General features: G+C 45.9%; 1 protein-coding gene across 1 annotated transcript; it reads left to right on the top strand.

Moving 5' to 3' along the window:
• Window positions 1-875: 875 nt before the first annotated feature.
• On the top strand, window positions 876-9,841 carry rnf144ab (ring finger protein 144ab; the record flags this gene model as incomplete). Its single annotated transcript, XM_080525887.1, has 7 exons — window positions 876-1,010; window positions 1,986-2,090; window positions 4,059-4,119; window positions 4,966-5,176; window positions 5,976-6,126; window positions 7,765-7,854; window positions 9,710-9,841. The coding sequence occupies 7 exons, from the start codon at window positions 876-878 to the stop codon at window positions 9,839-9,841; spliced, it is 885 nt and encodes a 294-aa protein (XP_080382013.1).
• Window positions 9,842-21,866: the final 12,025 nt, after the last annotated feature.

Genomic DNA, 21,866 nt, shown 5'->3' with positions numbered 1-21,866 from the left:
ACACGATTGGATGGCCTTGCCAGACCTGAGCGTACTGTACCACATCCCTCCATCTGTCCCCAACGCAGGCCACCTAGAGGTGACACACACACACACAATCACAATCACCCACTCACTCACACACACACAATGTTGTTTTTTTCCACCTCAACACACACACACACACAATCACTCACTCACTCACACACACACACACACACACACACACACACACACACACACACACACACACACACACACACACACACACACACTAATGTTACCAATCCACATGAATCATGTCAGGGTGGAAAAACAACAACATTGTGCAGTGAGTGCCCAGTGACCAGCTGGGGGATGTGCAGGGCTAAACCCCAGCCACACCGCCCAGTCCAGTCCAGTCCTGTCCAGTCCATTCACCAGTCTTTGAGTGGAGAGGCTGGGGCTGGTCCATGCTGTGCTGCTATAGGCTCTCATGCGGAGTAGCAGCCACTAGGGGATCTGCTGGTTGCCTAGCAGCCTGAGGAGCAGCTAAACATGACGGGGCTGCCTTTGTCACTTCAGAACACCAAGGTGCAACATTGATTACACGTATCCCCTCTAGACGAGCCTACTTCAAGCTCACTTTTAGATTTAGTTTGGACAGGGTGTTGTAATGTTACAGTATGACAAACTCTTTCCTAACTTTTTGGGGCCACCTCTCATTCAATATAGGCTCGATAAACCAAATGTACAATAATAAACCAAATGCAAATGGTCACTAAGCTAACTGTAAGCCCACCGGTTTTGATAAGAGACCAGACGGCCAATTCTACTACGCTGACATTTCTGCAACGTCAGGTGTGTCTGACCATCTTGTAACCGTCTTGTGTTCCAGGTCGCCTGTGCCCGACACCATGATGACGGCACGGTACCGGCCCACCTGGGACCTGGCCCTGGACCCCCTCATGTCCTGCAAGCTGTGCCTTGGAGAGTTCCCCCTGGAGCAGATGACCACCATCAGCCAGTGCCAATGCGTCTTCTGCTCCCTGGTCAGTAAACACACATACTCACATACCGTAAAACTTCAGAATCAGAATTGCATTTATTACATCCAATGTACAGGTACACGAGTAAGATTCTTAGGCTTAGGTTCTTCAACATTGGCATTGCAGCAAGATACAAAGATCAACAATAATAGAATAAAGTAAAACAAGTAAAGTAAGTAAGAATAAAGTGGAATATAGTAATTCAGTGATAAACTTGATCCCATTCTGCCTGTGTAAAACGACCAAGTAGTTGGCAGAAATGTTATCTGTTAGGCTCTGTGCTCTGTCACCTCAACAGTGGCCCCTTCTTGAAAAGAAGTGTGCAGACTTCAGTAGCGCTGCCCAGAGGAAGAGTGTGATGGAGAACAGCATTGCAGGACACACTGTTCTCCTCCGTCCAGTACGAGGCAGCTTCCAGTAGGCTGTCATGGTTTCCACTCTCAGACTGGGCCCGTGCTGATGTCACCACCTCTGTGCCTGCTACGCTGTCTCAGTGATAGTGTTACTACTCGTATCCATTATGCAGTAAACAGCGCAGTGTGACTCGGAAGTCTTACATGACGTAATGTCTGCCCGTGGTTCTGTAACGGCTATTAGACAACCGAGCTAAGTAGAACTGCGCTAAGCACCGTGCCATAAACCTCCCGGTGAGACAGACCTCAGGCAGCGGTATCTCTCCCATGCTAGGACGGATTAGGTTAGCGAGGTCATGCTGTTCATTATATATGGATTTTGGATATGGTGCGCTGTCATCAAATGTAGCTTCCCATTCAGAATGTTTTACTGATGTGCACTTTTGGTCCGAGTAGTATAAGACGTGGAGAAAAAAGTCACATTTTCAGACTTTTATTTCACGTGACGTCAAAACGGACGGACGGACGGTCGATATCGGAACACAGACACGAGATTAGTGGCCGATCCGCTACAACTGTGGGATTTCCAACGTGTTCATTGTTGTTCTCATCTTCTGCTTGACAGTGCCTGAAGCAGTATGTGGAGCTCCTGATCAAAGACGGCCTCGAAACCGCTATTAGCTGCCCAGACTCTGCCTGCCCCAAACAGGGTCATCTGCTGGAGAATGAGGTACGCTAGACCGTCCCCACCAAGCCTCCTGTTGACCATGCTCCCAGGCTGGATACTGCTCTCCCATTCAGCCTGGACATGTAGAATCAAGAACAGAAGTGAAGAAGGGTTCGAGGCAGTGGCGTAGCGGACGGGCCCGCAAGCGACGCACCGCGGGGGGGGCCCAGCCACTAGGGGGCCCCCTAACATTGGATCATTATTATATATTTTTTTTTTTTTTATAATTTAAAAAAATATGAAACAAAGAAAATAAGTGGCCCTTCATTGTGTCAAGCTTAATTTTAATATATAGGCCTATATTAAAAAAGATATACATAGTTAGCCGTATCCAATAGCAACATGACTTTGACGTCACACGTAGGCAGCGAGACACAAGGAAAATGAGCAAGCGAAAATACAATACAAAGTACAATAAGCATTCTTTAGGTGGTGGTAGATTCTCTATTCGGACATTCGGAGTGAAAGAAAAACAACATACAGATGATAATTCACACAATATAATACCACGAAAGCGTACAGCACTAAACAATAACATTTATTTGGGCAGCATCATACTCAAACTCAGGCAGAAGGGCAGGGTCCGGCCAGGTTCACAGTCACAGGCTGTCAGTGCATCATAATTCAGCATGGTTAGGCTATATATAGCTGCTTCTTTTTCTATTCTACTATTCTATTCTACTTCTGCTGTCTGCGTCTCCCTGGGTATTCCTAGACCAGATGGCAAAAAGTAAAGAAATGCCACAATATACCAGGACTTAAGAAACGAGATGTCCAACAAAGGATTTGACAAACCCTGGCCAATTTTACGCAACAAGTAGACTCTGATGCAGCGGAGACAGGGTTGCCAGATGGGCTGGTTTTTGGTGGATTTAGCAGTTTTTAGATTGGTTAGGTTGGAAATTCTCAATCCCATCTGGCAACCCTTAGCGGAGAGTCTACAGCTTATATGTTTACAGATATCGCGCTGCTGTGCACACCACACTTTGTTTAAAGAAATAAAGCTTGTACTTTTCTACTTATAATACATTCTACTGATGTAGTCTACCATTTGGTTTTAGTTATTGCTCTCACTTGTTTGTACCTTTTGCTAAGTCAAGCATTTATAATGTAGAGTGCATATTGCGAAATTTCGCAACGTCAATAACGCATCGGCCTCTAAAAAACGCACTTTTTATATTTTTTACCTCCGTTGCGAAAGGGCCCCCGCCGCCACCTTGCGGGGGGGCCTCGGGATTTTGCGGTATGCCACTGCTACTTATAATACATTCTACTGATGTAGTGTAGTCTACCATTTGGTTTTAGTTATAGGCTATTGCTCTCACTTGTTTGTACCTTTTGCTAAGTCAAGCATTTAGAATGTAGAGTGCATATTGCGAAATTTCGCAATGTCAATAACGCATCGTCCTCTAAAAAACGCACTTTTTTTTTTTTTTTTTACTCCGTTGCGAAAGGGCCCCCGCCGCCACCTTGCGGGGGGGCCCCGGGATTTTGCGCTACGCCACTGGTTCGAGGCATCAGTTCAGAATAGATTTCAAGAACATTCTGCTTGTTTATAAAGCTCTCACTGTCACAGCACCAGAATATCTGAAATACCTTTTGCTAGCATATCAGCCCAATAGAGCTCTCAGGTCTTCTGACGCTGGTTTTCTCTGTGTACCACATGTACAAAAGAAGAGATTTGGTGAGGCTGCATTCTCATTTTATGCACCCAAATTGTGGAATGCACTGCCAGTTTACATTAGGGATGCAACCTCAGCAAATATGTTCAAGTCGAGACTAAAAACCCATCTTTTTCATATTGCCTTTAAATGACTAAGTAATTAAATTAGGATTATATAATGATTGGAGCACTTTGAGCTGCAACGTTTGCAGGAAAAGCGCTATACAAATACAAAGTTATTATTATTATTATTATTATCAGGAAGCCTGAGAGTTAACGCGTGTCTGTGTGTTTGGCCCGTCCTGCAGGTTGAATGCATGGTAGCAGCCGAGAGCATGCAGAGGTACAAGAGGCTGCAGTTTGAGAGAGGTGAGTGGACAATGTCCCAGCTCTGGTCCTTGACCCTCGAACCCTGACTGTGACCAACCACACAGGCTGTAGGAGTGGAGAAGGGACACTATGTTGTTTAGTCAGCAGTGTCCCCCCCTCTCTCACTTCTCCCCCTGCTCCACCATAGACCTATCTTAACCTGCACTCAAAATAGACTCAACGAGAGGAGAGAGGAGAGCGGTGGGCTGGGAGCATTTTCTCTGTGTTAATCAAATTCCTTTTAATTGGATTTTTGTAGATTTAATTGGCAACATCTTCAGAAAACTAAACCCAAGACATCTGGCTCATGAATATTAGTGGATGAGCGTTTTCTAATTTTAGCCAGTCAGAGTGCAGTTGTTTGTGTGTGTGTGTGTGTGTGTGTGTGTGTGTGTGTGTGTGTGTGTGTGTGTGTGAGTGTGTGAGTGTGTGAGTGTGTGAGTGTGTGTGAGTGTGTGTGAGTGTGTGTGAGTGTGTGAGTGTGTGAGTGTGTGAGTGTGTGAGTGTGTGAGTGTGTGAGAAAGAGAGTTGGGTCTTTTATTTTTACTCCAGTTTATTTCAAGAGGACAACTTGGTAATCAGGACAAGTTCATCTTATTTCAGGACCCCTTGAGAACAGCCTTTGTGGAGATGCCCACAACGGATGGGAAATTGCTCCAAACCCATAGAGGACTGACCCGAACATCTGTACGGTGGCCCGTTGGGCCTCTACTGTACTGTACTGTGACTGGAGGACAGTTGGCTTGTTATGTGACGGGAGGCATCAGTATTCTGTCTGTGTTCTGTCGGTGGGAGTCCACACGTGCGAGGTAGCCCCCGACAGCTCTGTTGTTCTATGTCCCACAGAGGTGCTGTTGGACCCATGCCGGACATGGTGCCCATCCTCGTCGTGCCAGGCCGTGTGCCAGCTGAAGGAGGCGGAGCTGCCTCTGCCCCAGCTGGTCCAGTGTTCCCTGTGCAGGTTGGAGTTCTGCTCCTCCTGCAGAGCCAGCTGGCACACAGGTCAGGTCTGCCAGGAGAGCCTCCCCATCACCACCTTCCTGCCAGGGGAGACCAGGTACAGCACTCTCACTGGCACACCAGTACACTCACACTGGCACACCAGTACACCAGTACACTCACAGTGGCACACTGGCACACCTTTACACTCACCCTGGCACACCTTTACACTCACACTGTCACACTGGCACACCAGTACACTCACACTGGCACACCAGTACACTCACACACTCACACCAGTACACTCACACTGGCACACCAGTACACTCACACACTCACACCAGTACACTCACACTGTCACACCAGTACACTCACACACTCACACCAGTACACTCACACTGGCACACCAGTACACTCACACACTCACACCAGTACACTCACACTGGCACACCAGTACACTCACACACTCACACCAGTACACTCACACTGGCACACTGTCACACCAGTACACTCACACTGGCACACCAGTACACTCACACCAGTACACTCACACTGGCACACTGTCACACCAGTACACTCACACTGGCACACCATTACACTCACACTGGCACACCAGTACACTCACACTGTCACACCAGTACACTCACACTGGCACACCATTACACTCACACTGGCACACCAGTACACTCACACTGGCACACCAGTACACTCACACTGGCACACTGTCACACCAGTACACTCACACACTCACACCAGTACACTCACACTGGCACACTGTCACACCAGTACACTCACACTGGCACACCATTACACTCACACTGTCACACCAGTACACTCACACTGGCACACCATCAGTCACACCAGGTACATCAACGCAGTGAAGTGATGCGTCCTTCACCGACTCTCTCTTCTCTTAGTTCCTTTTACAAGAGCGACGATGACGACGATGCTCCGATCAAACGCTGTCCCAAGTGCAAGGTGTACATCGAGAGAGACGAGGGCTGCGCCCAGATGATGTGTAAGAACTGCAAGCACGCCTTCTGCTGGTACTGCCTGGAGTCGCTGGACGTGAGTGAGCCCACCAACAACCAAAACCACCTCACAGGGACCAAACCCAGCCATATACTGTGCCCTCCACAATTATTGGTAAAGATGAGTAAAAAGGGTTATAAAAATTACACCTCTTGGTGAATTAGCTGTTTCAATGTCACACTGACAAAACTTAGAAACATCCAACCTCTAAAGTAAAGTGGATAATTTTTTCCATTTATATTTTACTTTTTAAAATTAATTATACACAAGTAAATCAGTGTTTAGGAACAGTAATCAGTAATCCATGACTTCCTGTTTTTAAATATCAGGGGACACAGAGGCCATATTCCCTATAGGCCTACATCAAATGGGAAAGATAAGAAAACACACAAATCAAATGAGGGGAAAAGTGTGTTGAGCTTCATAAGTCAGGGAATGGCTATTAAAAAAATAGCTACTCATCTGAAATCTACCGTTAGGGCAATACTTACATTTTCAAAGCAACTGGAACTGTTATAAACTTGCCTGGAACACACACAGTGAGGAGGATGGTAAAAGCGACAACAAAATCCCCAAGGATCATTTTTGGAGAATTACAGGGGAGTAGCATCTTGGAGTCACCAAGTCTCCAAAACTACCGTTAGACACCACCTCCATGCCAACAAATGATTTCGAAGGCATGCCAGAAAAAATCATTTCCTGTCATTTCATCACAAACGTAAGAACCTGGAGTATGCTAAACGCTCCTCGACCATAGAACTGTATTCTATGGTCAGTTGAAACAAACATTTTGCTTTTTGGCAACAAACACTCAAGGTGGGTTTGGCGTAAAAAGAAGGATGGCTATTCCAAAGCAAATTACAATTGGAGATTGTACCAAAAAGAACCTGATCCCGACTGTTAAGTATGGCGGAGGTTCTGCAATGTTGTGGGCAGTTTTCCCTCCAAAGGCCCTGGGGACCTTGTTAGGGTACATGGCATCATGAACTCCATGAAATACCAGGACATTTTAAATCTGAATCTGGATGCCTCTGCCAGGAAACTAAAACTGGGTCATCTTTGGATCTTCCAGCAGAACAATGATCCAAAACATACATCCAAATAAACACAAGATCAAGCTTTTGCCATGGCCAACTCAGACCCCTAACTTGATACCTGTGGGCTGAGCTGAAGATGAGAGTGTACAAGAGAGGACCTAGGGCCCTGGATGATCTGAAGAGATTCTGTAAAGAGGAATGGTCTCAGATTCTTTGCTTTGTATTCTCCAACCTTATTAGATACAGGAGAAGACTCAGTGCTGTTTTGTTGGCAGAGGGAGCTTGTACAAAGTATTAAATGCAGGGCCTTTTTCATAGAATACATTTACTTAAATTAAAGTTTGGATGTTTAAAAAAAAATAATCAGTGTGACATTAAGCTAATTCACCAGAATTTAGAACCCTTTTTACTCATCTTTACCAATGTGGCTAATAATTGTGGAGGGCACTCTATCATTAAATCATTTGAACCCAAAGTAGCTTACAGCCAGACCTCGTATAGTATATAAACTGACTGATAGTCTTTTGTTCATGTCCACTGGATCTGACCACCCCATTGTCTCTCTCTCTCTCTCTCTCTCTCTCTCTCTCTCTCTCTCTCTCTCTCTCTCTCTCTCTCTCTCTCTCTCTCTTCCCAGGATGACTTCCTCCTCATCCATTATGACAAAGGACCGTGCAGGAACAAGCTGGGTCACTCCAGAGCTTCAGTCATCTGGCATCGGACACAGGTATGGAGAGAAAACATGCTGGTACTCATGACACAGGTATGGAGACAGTAAACATGTTGGTACTCATGACACAGGTATGGAGAGTACAGTAAACATGTTGGTACTCATGGATGAGATGTCTACTCTGTGACTGGATGAACAAAGGATGTTAAAAATGGGATTGTTTCAGCCCCGCGGTGGCGCAGCGGTCTAAGCATTAGCCTCTAGTGCAAGCTGCCCACCGGGGACTGGGATCGAATCCCGGTCTCGCCAGATCCGGATATGGCCGGGGCCCACAGGGAGCGGCATATTGAGCGGCCGCTCCCAAGGGGGGTATAGGACTATTTCCGGAAAAGGATCCGTCGCGCAACACCGCCCCCGTCTGGTGCTGGAATAACGGTGTCGGGCTCGAGGAGCCAGACAGCTAGTCTGCCTGGCTATCTCCTCTGGGGCTGCCGGCCACGGGGTCGTGCGGCGGATCCTATCAGTGGAGGCTGGTGACTTCCAGAATTGAGGAGGCCAATTTTTTTCCCGCTTGCTCGCTTCACTCGCGATGGAATGTTCCCTGTTCTTCTTATCTGTCTTTGTTAAAAATTATTAATTTGTGTTTGGCGGTAATGAAGGGATTGGGACACTCTCAGGATGGTGGATGAAGCAGCTTTTATTGCCTGCACAATGGGTCATCAAATAAACAAAACAATTGGCATGAATCTCTGGTCCGCCTGCAGCAGCTATTGTCCCTTCTGCTCAGGCTCACAACATTCACCACAACATACTACATGCAATCAATGACATGTCAAAAGCACTCAAACACTATGTCAATCAGACACACAACATACAATTCAGAACAATACTTCATCCATTTCTAATATTTATCCTGCAGAACAGCACTCATACGCGTGTGGCGGAAAAAGGTACTACACGGAGGCCAGGCCTCCTGTGCCCGCCCATTTTCAGTGATTTGGCCAATCACATATTGCCATGAAAAAAATTGCATTACATTGACTTCTATGAGAAACCACTTTCCTAGGGGAGGCCTGGCCTCCGTGTAGTACCCTTTTCCGCCACACGCGTGTATGAGTGCTGTTCTGCAGGATAAATATTAGAAATGGATGAAGTATTGTTCTGAATTGTATGTTGTGTGTCTGATAAAAAATATAATTATTGCTTTTTTAAATCTCTCTCTCTTCTCTCAAATTATTGGGGAGGCCAGGCCTCCTCCACCTCTATGGAGGAGCCTCCACTGGATCCTACGCAATAGGCAGGGGATAATTGGATACTAGGTTGGGTGCAATTGGATACCAAATTGGGTGAAAAAGGGATAAAATCAGAAAAAAAAGAAAAAAAATGGGATTGTTTAACTGTTAAACGTGAAACATGTAGATCTGGAGATCTTTGGAAAGATGTGTTAAAAGCCCTAATCCACATCTACAATAAGCACGATGCCGAATCTTCCACAAATATAAAGGAATGTGAATGATGTGTTGGATCACGACTGTTTTGGCATGTCGGCTCATGACCTGAGATTGTTGCATAAGTGATGCATGTCTCTGTAAAGGTCACGGGGGGGGAAAACAATGCTTTCCACAAGGATGCACCGGGGGGCAGATGCACAGAATTGCAAGCCCTGTCACGTTGTAGATGAATGTCTGAGTGACTACTGCCCCCTGGTGGTGGATCTTTACTGAGTAATTACTCAGGCTTTTGCAATGACAGATGTTGAATCCATCATTTTCTCTGGTCTATAATCATGCATTAATCGTATTTGGTGTCATTGTGATGGTTCAGTTATATCAAGCTCCTCTTTCATGAATCCCCAGCATAGTGTGAAGGTCTAACCACTCACTCCTCTCTTTCTTCTTCTCTCTGGCTCAAGGTAGTGGGGATCTTCGCTGGCTTCGGTCTGCTCCTGCTGGTGGCCTCTCCCTTCCTCCTCCTGGCCACGCCCTTCGTCCTGTGCTGCAAGTGTAAATGTAGCAAAGGAGACGATGACCCTCTGCCCACTTAGAGAACCCAGCCCTGGCACAGTCATTCTAGGTCATCCTACAGGGTTACACAACCTATTGATGGACATAGTCGTTTTGTCCACCATGGTTAATGGTGTTTTTAAACCCACTCTCCTCAGCCCAGAGGACTGTTAAAGGAATGGCCACCAGTGCAGTGCAGAGCAGTGCTAGTGACTTGTGGAAGGACTGGACGTTGTTTTTTTGAGCCAAGCCAGCAAGCCTGGTTGAGAGGACACAGTTGGGATATTCCATTATGTTGAGGCTGCAGAGCTGCTGTAGTAAAGAACCCAGCACAGGACAGCACCAGTCATTGCTGGGGGCGGAACCCCAGGTGGATCAGGAGCCAACATGGGATCAGCGCTTCGCTCCGTCGAGATGTCTGTAGGGTTCAAGGTTGTTGTTTTTTTCCTGTACAGCTGTCTTGGCGCTTTTTTTCTGACTGCAAATAGAGCTTGGGTATATTTGGAAACACTTTGGCAATCACCAGTGGTATGTGGAAGTGCATCCTTCAGGTTTATGTGGATTTGGTTGGGCTTTATCTATGACTAGCCTCTCCCCTGCTCTCATGTAAGCATATGGGAGCTGAGACCATGATGAATACCTAAAAAAATAATTTTGCATCTTTAGTTTGTAATATGTAAACCTCTGAGGATTCTCAAAGTCCCTAGAATTAAAGTATTATGAACATTTATTGTTTGTATTGACTTGGAAAATGATTGTCTATAGTAAAATATGTGACTATTAAGCATAACATAGGTTGCATGTCTATATGAGGATGTTAAGGACGTTCTACTATCATCTACGTTAACTCTACTTAGGTAATACATTTGAGTGTATTCTTCCCAGTTTTTCTGTTATGGTATACGTACCTATTAAATCTCATTATCAACTATTCACCATATTACTCTTTGCTAAAACTTTGCTAAAAGAGTGAATTGTATCATATAATTTCTCAATGAACAAACATCACGTAGACCACTCAGATGTAGCAAGCTCTAATGTCCACCAAATAACCTCTTCTGTAGCACTCCAACCTTAGTCCTAGCAAAGAAACCCTTTACCCATTAATGCGTTCAGCTTACATTAGACATTGCACTTGAGTTGAAGTAGCCATGGTGCCATGATTGCCTTTTAAATCTACTTTGATGTGAGTGAGATTCACACTCATGTTCCTACCAAAATGTTGTTCTTTGATCTTGTGCAATTCTTAATGTCATGAACACAACGTGTAATAATAGTATTTGTTACAAGTGCTATGACTGTGTAGCATTATGAAAACACCATGCTCTTCTATTACTTGTACTTGACAGCAGTTAAGTTTGACAAGATGTGTTGACTCTCTTGCTTACTTTTTGTATTTTGGGGGGGATTTCTGAACTGTAGCTTTACTTTGAAGAATTCTGCAACATAAAGACAATGGTGTATAGTCAGGGTTGTAATGTTTTTCTAGAAGTATTGTCATTCTTTTGTTTATACAGATACATTTCCATTATATAGTTTGTTTGAAATATGTTCATAGTCATTTCGTAGGTGTGTCTCAAAACCTGACCTGTTGAACCAGATTTTGAATATGGGCACAAATCATCATGGTCCAGACCGTCCAGGCCATTATAGGCCTTTGTACAGAAATGAGGTCTAAACTACTAAGATGATGTTTGAGCTCAGTAGGGAGGTGTGTCGCTGTGTGTTTTGGTGGGGATAAATAGGCTTATTTCACATTGTTATTTAATTTTTGGGAGCCAAATGTAGCCAAAACTATCCTTTGAAATATTCCTGTTCCTATTCAGATGTTTACATCCTGTACATCAACGCAACTTATGTTGTGAATAAAAAAGCAAATGTTTCCTGTTCTTGTTGTGTGATTCTTGTTCATATGCACTGAGAGATTTGTATGAATAATTTAGCTAGCTAAGTCTTTTTGATTCGATACCTTAACCTATAGCGGTAATTACCCAAAATTGACTTGAGGGCCATTTTTTCAATCTAATTTATAAAGTCTCACTATTGGGATATAATTCACGAGACATTCTCCCAGCTCCTACACCTGGGTATGAACCTCAAACATCCTGAATCCTGACTGTTGATGACACCTTGAGGCTTTACTTGATTAGACAGTTCCATCTCCTCTGAGCCCAGTGAATGTGTGGGAAGTTGACTGCACATCACACACATGTACAGTAACTGCAACTCTATTCTACTTTTCGTTCTTTTTTTATGAAGGCATAATAAGAATAAGACCCAACATGTGTAATTCCCCGAAAAATAAAAAACATTACTTTGAAATACAATAGTAAACATGACAGATGTTATTCTTGCATTTCATCTCTCCTGAGTACCTCAAGGAGAGTAGTTGAGAAGCTCTAGCTGAGGTAATTAACATTGTCAAGGGAGCTCTGAGTATTGCCTCCGCAAGTAAATTCGATATCCTAAATGGCTTTCCTGAGGACACCACTCAATACATCCGTTCCCTTCTAACACTGTAGTATTGAGTCGACAGTACATAGATGTACATAGATGTCTCACACAGAGAGAACCCAGGGTTCACTACTCAGTGAGTGTGGTCTGACATGATGGGCCTTAACTCAAAACACCACACAAACCGACACGCTTCATCATCATTTTATATCTGTATGATATACAATGTGACAACCCAAAAAATATACGAATCCTTGCATTGTTGATAAGTTGAATCAGACACATTTTGGCTTTTAGGACAACAGATAGATGATTACATTACATACAGCATACAGACAGACAGACAGACCTCCCTCTGCCATGGAGAAGCAGTCATTTCATTTGAAGCGGAAACCCAACAGAAACCACTCTCGCAACCTCTCGATACAAAACAGGCTCACCCAAGACACGAGGTGACGGGGAGGGAGGCAACATCTGGTGTGTGTGGTCTAAACTGGGCACGGGCACAGGGGGCAGCATCTGGCAGTGCGGCACAGGACCACGCATGGCCTGGCACGGGGACCCGCAGGGGCAGGTGGGCAGCTGCCGCTCACTGCAACAGTTCACCACCAAACCTAATCAATTCATGTGCCTCTCCACCTCAGCCATCTGTCTGGGCCACACACAGGAACACTACAGCACTGCTCCGGAGCACAGAGAGATGACACAGAGGCTACATCACATGTTGGATCTAACTATAGATGGCTAGGACCATGTTGTACAATGGACTGGTCTCAGTTGTTTGTTTGTTTATGTATTGGCTGGATTTTTTAAACTTTGATTTTTAGGCAAAGAGCAGAGATACTCGATTATAGCCACAAGGGGGCGTCCTAATATTGTATTTCACGGAACAGCGTCATAAGCCCGTTTATTGTCAGTAACTCAGGGAGCTCGAACTTTGTGTCCGTGCGTGCGATGTGTTAACACTTCTGCGCTATGTCTGTGTAGCGTTTTACCTATTGCTCTTTTTTCCCAATAAAACCCACATATAGAATATATCTCTCCCCTTTCATCCAAAGAATATCTCCTCTAACTAAGCATTCACACTCACAGCAGGAGAGAGCTTAGGGACTTCCAGACAGTCCCAGGTGAGCTGGGCCCGCTGGGCAGCTGTACCACCTTGGCCGGGGTTCAAGCAGCAGAGGTACAATCCGGCGGTTGACTGTCATAGACTTTGACAAGCACATGTGCAAGGGGGGGAAACTAAGTGAGCTGGGATCAAAGCAGGGCATTTTATCTCCACTACAGAGTGCATTTTGTATTCTGCCAATCTGTTGAAACAGTCCGACTGAACTCAGAGATGGATGGAGGGCGGGTTGGGATTAGAGAACAAATAGCTGCGACAGAATGACAACACAATAGCACTCTCACAAAAGTAAAGACCTCGACGACGACGACGACAACACTGATGGAAGTGTTTCCCTCGTACCATGAATGAACGTAGTCCGGACGATTATGGTAATGCGGTGTCAGTGGTGGTGTACCAATCATGTGCTATCTAAACACAAATGCATCGTGACATCATATTAGTCCTTGAACAGGCAGGTAAAGTCACCAATTGTGTTAAAGGTCTTTTACTGTAAACCTGTCTGAATCTCCTAAATCTGGACCGGACACCCAAAGTAAAGGAGAAGTGGTGGAACAGTCAGACTGTGTAGAGCCACTCTGTTCGACGCACACAGTGTGGATACCACCAGGCGGCTGGTGGCCAGTGTTTCTGCTTGACTGGGCCGTGGTCTGAGGTGGTGTTCAGAGGGCTTGGCCCAGTGGCCCTGAGGCAGGTGTCTGTCCTCCTGTCAGAGGCTGAGCCTGGTCTCCTCCGAGCCCCAGTGACGCGCCCCTATACCTCCCCCAGCCGCCGCCGTCACCCCCCACCCCCTCCCCCCCCCCTCCGGCAGATGGCACCATGCTGAGAGCGCTTCTCTTACCCATAATTACCAGCCCCTGCTCCAGATGGAGCTATGCAGCCTCACTGGTCCCTTCATCCGCCATCTCCTCGGCCCACGGCGGGCCCCTCTGTGCTCGCACGACGTCCGCACGCTGCCAGACCCCCGCACTATGTGCTTCTGTGTGTGACTACAGACCCGGTATGGTCCTAACAGACAGTCATTCTGTCGGTGTTGTCTGTTGGGTGAATACAGCTCATCCACCTTCCCCATCTCTGCCTCATGAAACACATCAGACACATAATCTGCAAAGTGATTGTTTTTTTCTGTTGGAAATTTCCGATTTACATCTCTACCTCACATGAATACCAGCTGACATGAAAGAGTTTTGTCCCTGAGTCCAGCTGTCTCTCCTCTGAATGCAGGCTGCTGCCACTGTGCCGCCAACAGATGGGGACTCAGGGGAGACTCAGAGAGAGAGAAAGACAGACACGCTTTTCATTTCAGATGCTGTCTGCTTCAGAACAGCATAACTGAACACAGACACGGTTAAAGAGAGAAGTATCAAAGACAAACCAGCCCCTTCTTTTATTTCTGAGTCGGAGGAGGAAAGTAACAGCATGCACGTGGACAATAAAGTATCTGGAGAGAAGGTTCGAACAAATAATGCACTCGATCTCGTATGAACTCGTAAAAAGAAGGGAGAAAAGCATGATAGTCTGCGTTCGTTATTGTGATGAATGTGACAACATGGCTATCATCATGAAAACACAAACCAGCCATGAAGGGCTCTTCCGCTAACACTTGCTGCTCTTTGTAGCAACAGATATGAGATCCAGATAATGGTACTAGGCTGAAAGGGGGGGGGGGGAGGGGGAGGGGGAGGGGGGGGGGGGGGGGGTTGGGTGGGGGGGAGGGGGAGGGGGGGGGGGGTACATGGGTGAGGGGGGTGAGGGGGTGGTAAAGGTGACCTTGTTACCATTTCAGGCTGAATTGGCCAGGCTGGTACAGTAGGAGGGTTGTGTCCGTGGGGAAAGGCAGACAGATGCTGTCTCTCTCTCCCTGTGGGTGAGACGGTGGAGAATCTGGCCTGAGCAGCTGCCACCCTAATGATGAGGCCTGGTTCTCCTCTACGACCTACACTACACAGTAAACTCCCATCTAACAACTTCACTAAGACACCACTCGCAGACACATGCGCAGTCCTAGACAGTGTGTTAGCACGGCACGTTTACGGTTTTATAGTGATTCGTCCAGCGTTCTTTTTTTTTTTAAAGTCGATGCGGATGATGTCCTGCGCTTCTTTGGATTATCGTTGCTGTATTTGAGGCCATTTCATTGGTGTGCTCCGAAGCAATCAAATGCACTTGCTCACACTCATGACATCATAGTGATGGCAACCACTGCCATACGATAGATTTTCAATTGGCACTTTTGGTTTAGTCCATGTCCTTAGGTAGGTACTGTACATGTGTGTCTTTATGACTGAGTCTGTTTGAGTCTGTTTTTTTGGGGAGGGCACAGAAAGGAGAGGGTAGGAGTGGGGGTGGGGGTGAGCGGGTGGGGGGGGTACAGGGCTTCACACCAGATGCCGAACATGACATTTCCTGGCTGGGCCAGTGAACCCCAGCAGGGGGGGACATCTGTGTTGCTGCCTTTCATCCCGCGCGTCCCCAGGCGAGATGGCTGGGTACCTGCACAAGGGCAGGGGCCCTGGAGACGACCCAGCCAGAGGACTGCAGCCAGCCAGGTCCTCTGCTCTGCTCTGGTCCCCCAGCTGGGGCTGCACTTGCCCGGGGCCCGCCGCACAGCCATCCAGCTGCAACATCTGCCCTCTCTCCCAGGCCTGTTTGATCTGCAGCCCACAGCCTGCCTGCCTGCCTGCCTCTCTGCCTGCCTGTCTGCACCACCAACACCACTCCTACTCCAAACTCTGCCACCCAGCCAACCTCCCACACTGCAGCATGGGGACACTCCTACTACTGGACACACCTCTCCTCCGTGGGACTTGGGTCGTTGTATAGAGCTCTCTGAGTGCCTAACGTACTACGTAATGCCCAAACTCAATTAGTTTAGGTCAAATACAGAGGATTATTTGATCGACTGGTTGTTTTTATACTGTATCTGTGTATGTATGTATTATTAGGAGTAATATAGGTGAAGTACTCCTGGCTGCTATTTCTGTATGTCCTCATTTAGTCACGTGCTATTTACCCTGTCTATGACAGAACCGCGTTGTCACAGACTAATTTTCTGGCGATTGTAACCAATAATGTATTCGAAAAACATAATTAGATCAATTCAAGAATAGAGGAGGAGACATCAAATGTGTGTCTGAGAGCTCAAAGGACCGGCCATTTTTCATGATGTCACATGATGTCACATGCTGCCCATAAATAATCAGATCAGTCACATACTATTTGATTTTGTATGTGGTCTATTCAAGTCTGATATCAAATTGATCAATTTATGTATTATGATTCCATCTTTTTAATGAATTGTAGTTGGGCAGAGGTTTCAATGTTTTGATGTTTTGATAGTTTAGGTAGGCTACTTGAACAGTACAGTGCTGTCTCCCCTATAATATCTAGTGTTACTGGGAGAGAGTTATAAACCATGGTGTCCAAAATTCACAGGCCACTCTTTGCCTCCATAGGCTGGATACAATCCACTCTATGGACAGGCTTGTCGCGGTTACTGCTGGAAATAATTTAGTCCTGGCGAGAGGAAATTGTGAAGTATCAACAACATCATTATGCTCTCTATAAGTACTGTATAAAACACTCGGAATTGAGGTTAAGGTCCACACATGCGTCCACAATGCAGGGACACATTTTCTATTCAGTGTATTACGAGGAATGCCCCGGCAAATACTGCACAGAGCAATTCTTTCCACTGGGATGGTCTCTCTTGGATGTGTATAGTTCTCTCAACACCGAGCACAACGACCAATAACTGAGTCATCCCAGTGAGAGAGGAATGCCCTGACTTCATCCCAAATGACACACAGATAAAGAAGACAAGAATGTATTTGCTTTCATTGGATGAATCAAGTCAGCCATCATAAATACGAGATCTCAAGTTTCAAGTTTCAAGTTTATTGTTACATTCCATTATACCGAATTCTTAGACTTCAGTTCCTCGACATTGCAGTAACAAGAGAAATAAGGTGCCGGTAGTTCTAAAAAGGCAATAATAAGGCACGATAAATAAAGTTGCAATAGTTAGGACAATTAGGACAAGTGACAATCTGAACACTGGCTCAGGGATTAGCCCATACTGTATTAATATTTTCCCATACATAGTCAGTTATCCATAATGAATGGACTCACATTGAAAACATTGAAAACATACACATACAGGAAGAGTATTTCTTTCCACAGCATGCAACAAACCGTGCTGCAGGCGGGCTTCGCTAAAACAGAACTCTGTCTGTCACCATGTGCCATGGAATAATGCAGTCCCATGCAGATCCTAATGACTGTGAAACAGAGGCCTTGTGCCAAGCTGTTTTTATGAGAAAAGAAGAGACATATTTATGTTGTAGTTACACTAATGGAAACAGACTCAACGCTAAGCAAGAGGAAATGGCACTTTAGCAAATTAGGCTCCCGTTTCTGCGCACCCTTCGCTAGCAACTCTCCCTGATGACGCACTGACCCAAAACCACCCTCGGAGTTAAAACATGACAAGTGTGAAATGCTTTACGACCGTATTGCCAGAGATTACATTACATGAATAACAAACTGGGCTGACACTGCGTATAACCCAATCAGACACAATCGGAGCAGTTTTTTGGCAGGAATGCTGGTGAAGGGAAAAGACTTTGCATTCTCTAGGTGGCAGACAGACAGCTCTCAGGGAAGAAGCAGGCAGACAGGCAGGCAGCTCTCAGGGCAGAAGCAGGCAGACAGGCAGACAGCTCTCAGGGCAGAAGCAGACAGGCAGCTCTCAAGGCAGAAGCAGTCAGGCAGACAGCTCCTAGGGAAGAAGCAGGCAGGCAGGCAGGTCTCAGGGCAGAAGCAGACAGGCGGGCAGGTCCCTAACCCTAACCCTCAGGGCAGAAGCAGGCACACAGCTCTCAGGGCACAAGCAGGCAGACAGGCAGGCAGCTCTCAGGACAGAAGCAGACAGGCAGGCAGCTCTCAGGACAGAAGCAGGCAGGCAGGCAGGCAGGCAGCTCTCAGGGAAGAAGCAGACAGGCAGGCAGCTCTCAGGACAGAAGCAGACAGACAGGCAGGCAGCTCTCAGGACAGAAGCAGACAGGCTTGGGTGGTGCTGCTCTGCCTGGGCTTGCGTTGCTCTGCCTGGGCCAGCTTAGCTTGTCACTGGCCAGGCTCATCACGGTTGGCTGGTGTGGGTGGGCCACACATGGACAGGGATAGGGAGGTGGGGAGGAGGGGGAGGTGGGGAGGGTGTGTGTGTGTTGCCCAGGGGCCCATTGTGTTTGTATAAGGCCCCACTGTGGGAGCCTGTGTGGGGGGGGATCAGAGTGAGGCTTCACACCTGGAGCTCCCTCTGCCAGAGGAGCGGCTCCACTCTGTCTAGCCAGCATCTGGAAAAGAGACAAGGCCAAACCAGTGGAGAACTCCCCTTCCACCTCTCTGTCTCTCTCCTCCCTGAATGCACTCATTGCAAAGAAAGAGCTCACCCAACATCAAGGTTAAGCAGCTCCCCCCTAAACGCGAATCATGAATTGGAAATGCTGCATTTTTCACACTTGACACCCCTCCACTGATCCTGAAGGACATTAAGTAATTTAACGTTGGGTTCAGTCTTTCACATGAACCCTCCCCAGTGCACAAATACTCTGGCACAAGACGGCGAAACTCAAGCGACCCCCATTCTTCAGCCCAATCAGAGCGATTTGATGATTTTTGGGGGGGAGGAGCCAAACTAATTACATCTGCGGCAGATGTACTCTTCACAGGTCCCTGCCTATTAACATGTGGTATAATTAGAGGAGAAACAGCATAGTCCCAGAGGAAGGCACCTTAACGCAGGCCACACTCATGGCAGACAACCAGTCACTAGCCTGGAACAGCTCTGGCTATGGACCTTTTACTGGTCAAGCAGGTAGGGGAGAAGTAACTGTCCAAGCAGGTACAATATACTGTAGAGACACTTCTGCCATGACTGGAGCCTGCATGTGACTGCCTCCGCCTCAGCCTCATCCACTGGTTCACTTCTTTCCACAACCAAGACACCGCTGATTGCAAGTTCTGTTTTTGTTTTTGTTTTTGAATGATCCATTAAGTCTGCCTGGATATCTGTCTTAACAAGAAGTCATTTTAAAAAGAGAGATTCGCTATTACCGTAGAGGACAAAGACGAGAATATCACAGCAGATGGGGTTTAATTGATATCCAGATAAATCAAAAAACAATCAAGACAACCTTTCAGACCCTCAAAGTCAGATTCTGTGTCATTTTGTATTTCATCAATTACCTATTATCTACAATGTGGCATTAGTTAATTTCTTGGTGCAAGGTGAGCTATGACTCCCATAGAGCTAAATCATTTTGAACATAAAGACACCGAGCACCATTAATCTTATTGTACTCTATAATAACTTTTTCTTTTTTTTAATTACAGTTATTTCTTACAGAATAGTACTGCACGTGACAACATCTAGCCACTTCACTGTGAAGTGACTTCAAGCACAAGTGTATATATGCGCTAACTATCTCTGTGTGCTGTCCTCTGGGTGCAGTGCAACACATCAGGTGTGTCCTAGTGCACAGGTGTGCCTGCCCTTCTGGAAAAGGTGTGGGTGACATTTACCTACAGAGCCTGCTTGCACCTGCACAACAACCGCTCCACCGGGACCCACTAAGAGACTTTGCATCTTATCCTGTTCTCAATCTAGCTCTCCTTTCACCTACGTAGCCTGCACTGCTATGGTCAGCCAGAACACACACATGCAAAACCTAGCCTAGAGCTTGTGCTCTTCAGCTGCTCCTATGGGGCTTCTACGGGGCAATATTCAAATCCGTTGATGATGTGTAGGCTAGCGCTTCACTGTTATGTGTTACACATGGATTTTTCTTATTGTGTGTGGACACAACAGAGGCCAAGGTCTGGTTACTGACACAATACAGCTTTGTTGTTTGTATTGCAAATGTGGGGGCCTTTTATGGACACACAGGCACACATAGCACATACAGTATATTGTATGATGGTGTGAGGCACAGTCATAAAACGGGCATACATGGAAATAGATTCAAATGGGGAAACTGTTGACACACAGGAAAGAAGGATGTGCTCTGAGAGATGTACCTCCCCTGATATCCAGTAGGATTAGTCACGGATCACTCACTGAATAACAGGGGAGGCTGTCGGAGGTAGAAATCGAAGGACAAGGCCCAATGTTATGCATGGAATGCGTTCGAATGAGTCTGTTCTCCGATTTTTCTACCTCCACCAGCCTCCAATGTAGAGTCACTTTAGAAGTATGGACTGTGTTGAACAACGTGCTCTGCGCAAAGAGTTCAAGTATCGCTGTACATATTATTGGTATTTCTATAGAATATAACATAGAATATAATAATGTTTCTGAATCTTTCATCTGTATCATCTCCCTTTGCACAATGGCTTCTCCAGGAGGAGTAGTTCTTCTTGTAGCCATACCAAAATATTATTGTAAGTCGTCGTAGGAGAACCAGGCATTCGTCCCTCCCCCTCAAGGCTACTCCTTTGCAGGGAAATGTTCAGACACCCAGTGGAGGGCCTCACTTGTCATGTCATATTTTGAAGCTGACGGGAAGAGAAATACGTCTCCTTGGGGCTTCACAAACGGCTATGGCTCAACAACATGACTGATGGCACTTTCCCTTGGGTGATTTAGACACTTTCAGACATTTTTTCCCCCCGCGTTATTCATCAAGTTGTTTTGTTATCTCAATATTTTGGTTTTGTGTTTGTGTTTGCTCATTGTTTTGGTCATTCATTTGGTTCTAGAGTGCATTTTTATAATTAGACATAATTGCATATCTGAATAAAATGCATTATCTCCCCAAGCCTGAGGCTGTGAAAAACAAACATAAAAGCCTTAAACGTATGTGTAATTGAGTGCTCCAAAATAATCTGTTATCCTAATGACATTGTACTTCGCTCTGGCAGCGATAGTTTTTACATACATAACATGTTCCCCCGAAAATGAGCAGATGGAACTCTGCTCTACTGACGGTTAATGGGAATCAGACATTCATTTAACAAGTCACTCAAAAAAGACCATAGTGTACAGTCATGTAATTACAAATGTCAGTCTTGAATTAAGAGAGAAAAGCTTTCTTGTCATGTAAATCCTATTTCCAAATAGTGCATTGGCATGCACTTACTGTAATAATAACGGAAATCTGTTAAAGCTGATTTAAAATCACTTTGTTTCGAAATGTGTTTTAATGCTTGGGCCTTGGTACTTTTAACCAAGTCCAATCATCAACCCAGTCTATTCTCTCTGCTGTTTACCACTATGGATCAATGTAACCATTGAGGCAAACCCGTCAGATACCACAGCACTAATTGACCTCGTTCAACACTCTGGGTTTTGCTGTAATTGCGTCCCTGAAATGGGATTTGAGTGGAATTGAATTTGTCCTTGTTCATTATTAATTCGTCCTTCACTTACCTTCGGTTAATTCCTGCTTTTTTCCCCCTCAGCTTCTCTCATTTGATGTAAATGATGT

This window comes from Nansenia antarctica, assembly GCF_963989245.1.
Source record: "Nansenia antarctica genome assembly, chromosome: 3".
NCBI lineage: Eukaryota > Metazoa > Chordata > Actinopteri > Argentiniformes > Microstomatidae > Nansenia > Nansenia antarctica.
This window is presented reverse-complemented; position numbering and strand designations above follow the sequence as displayed.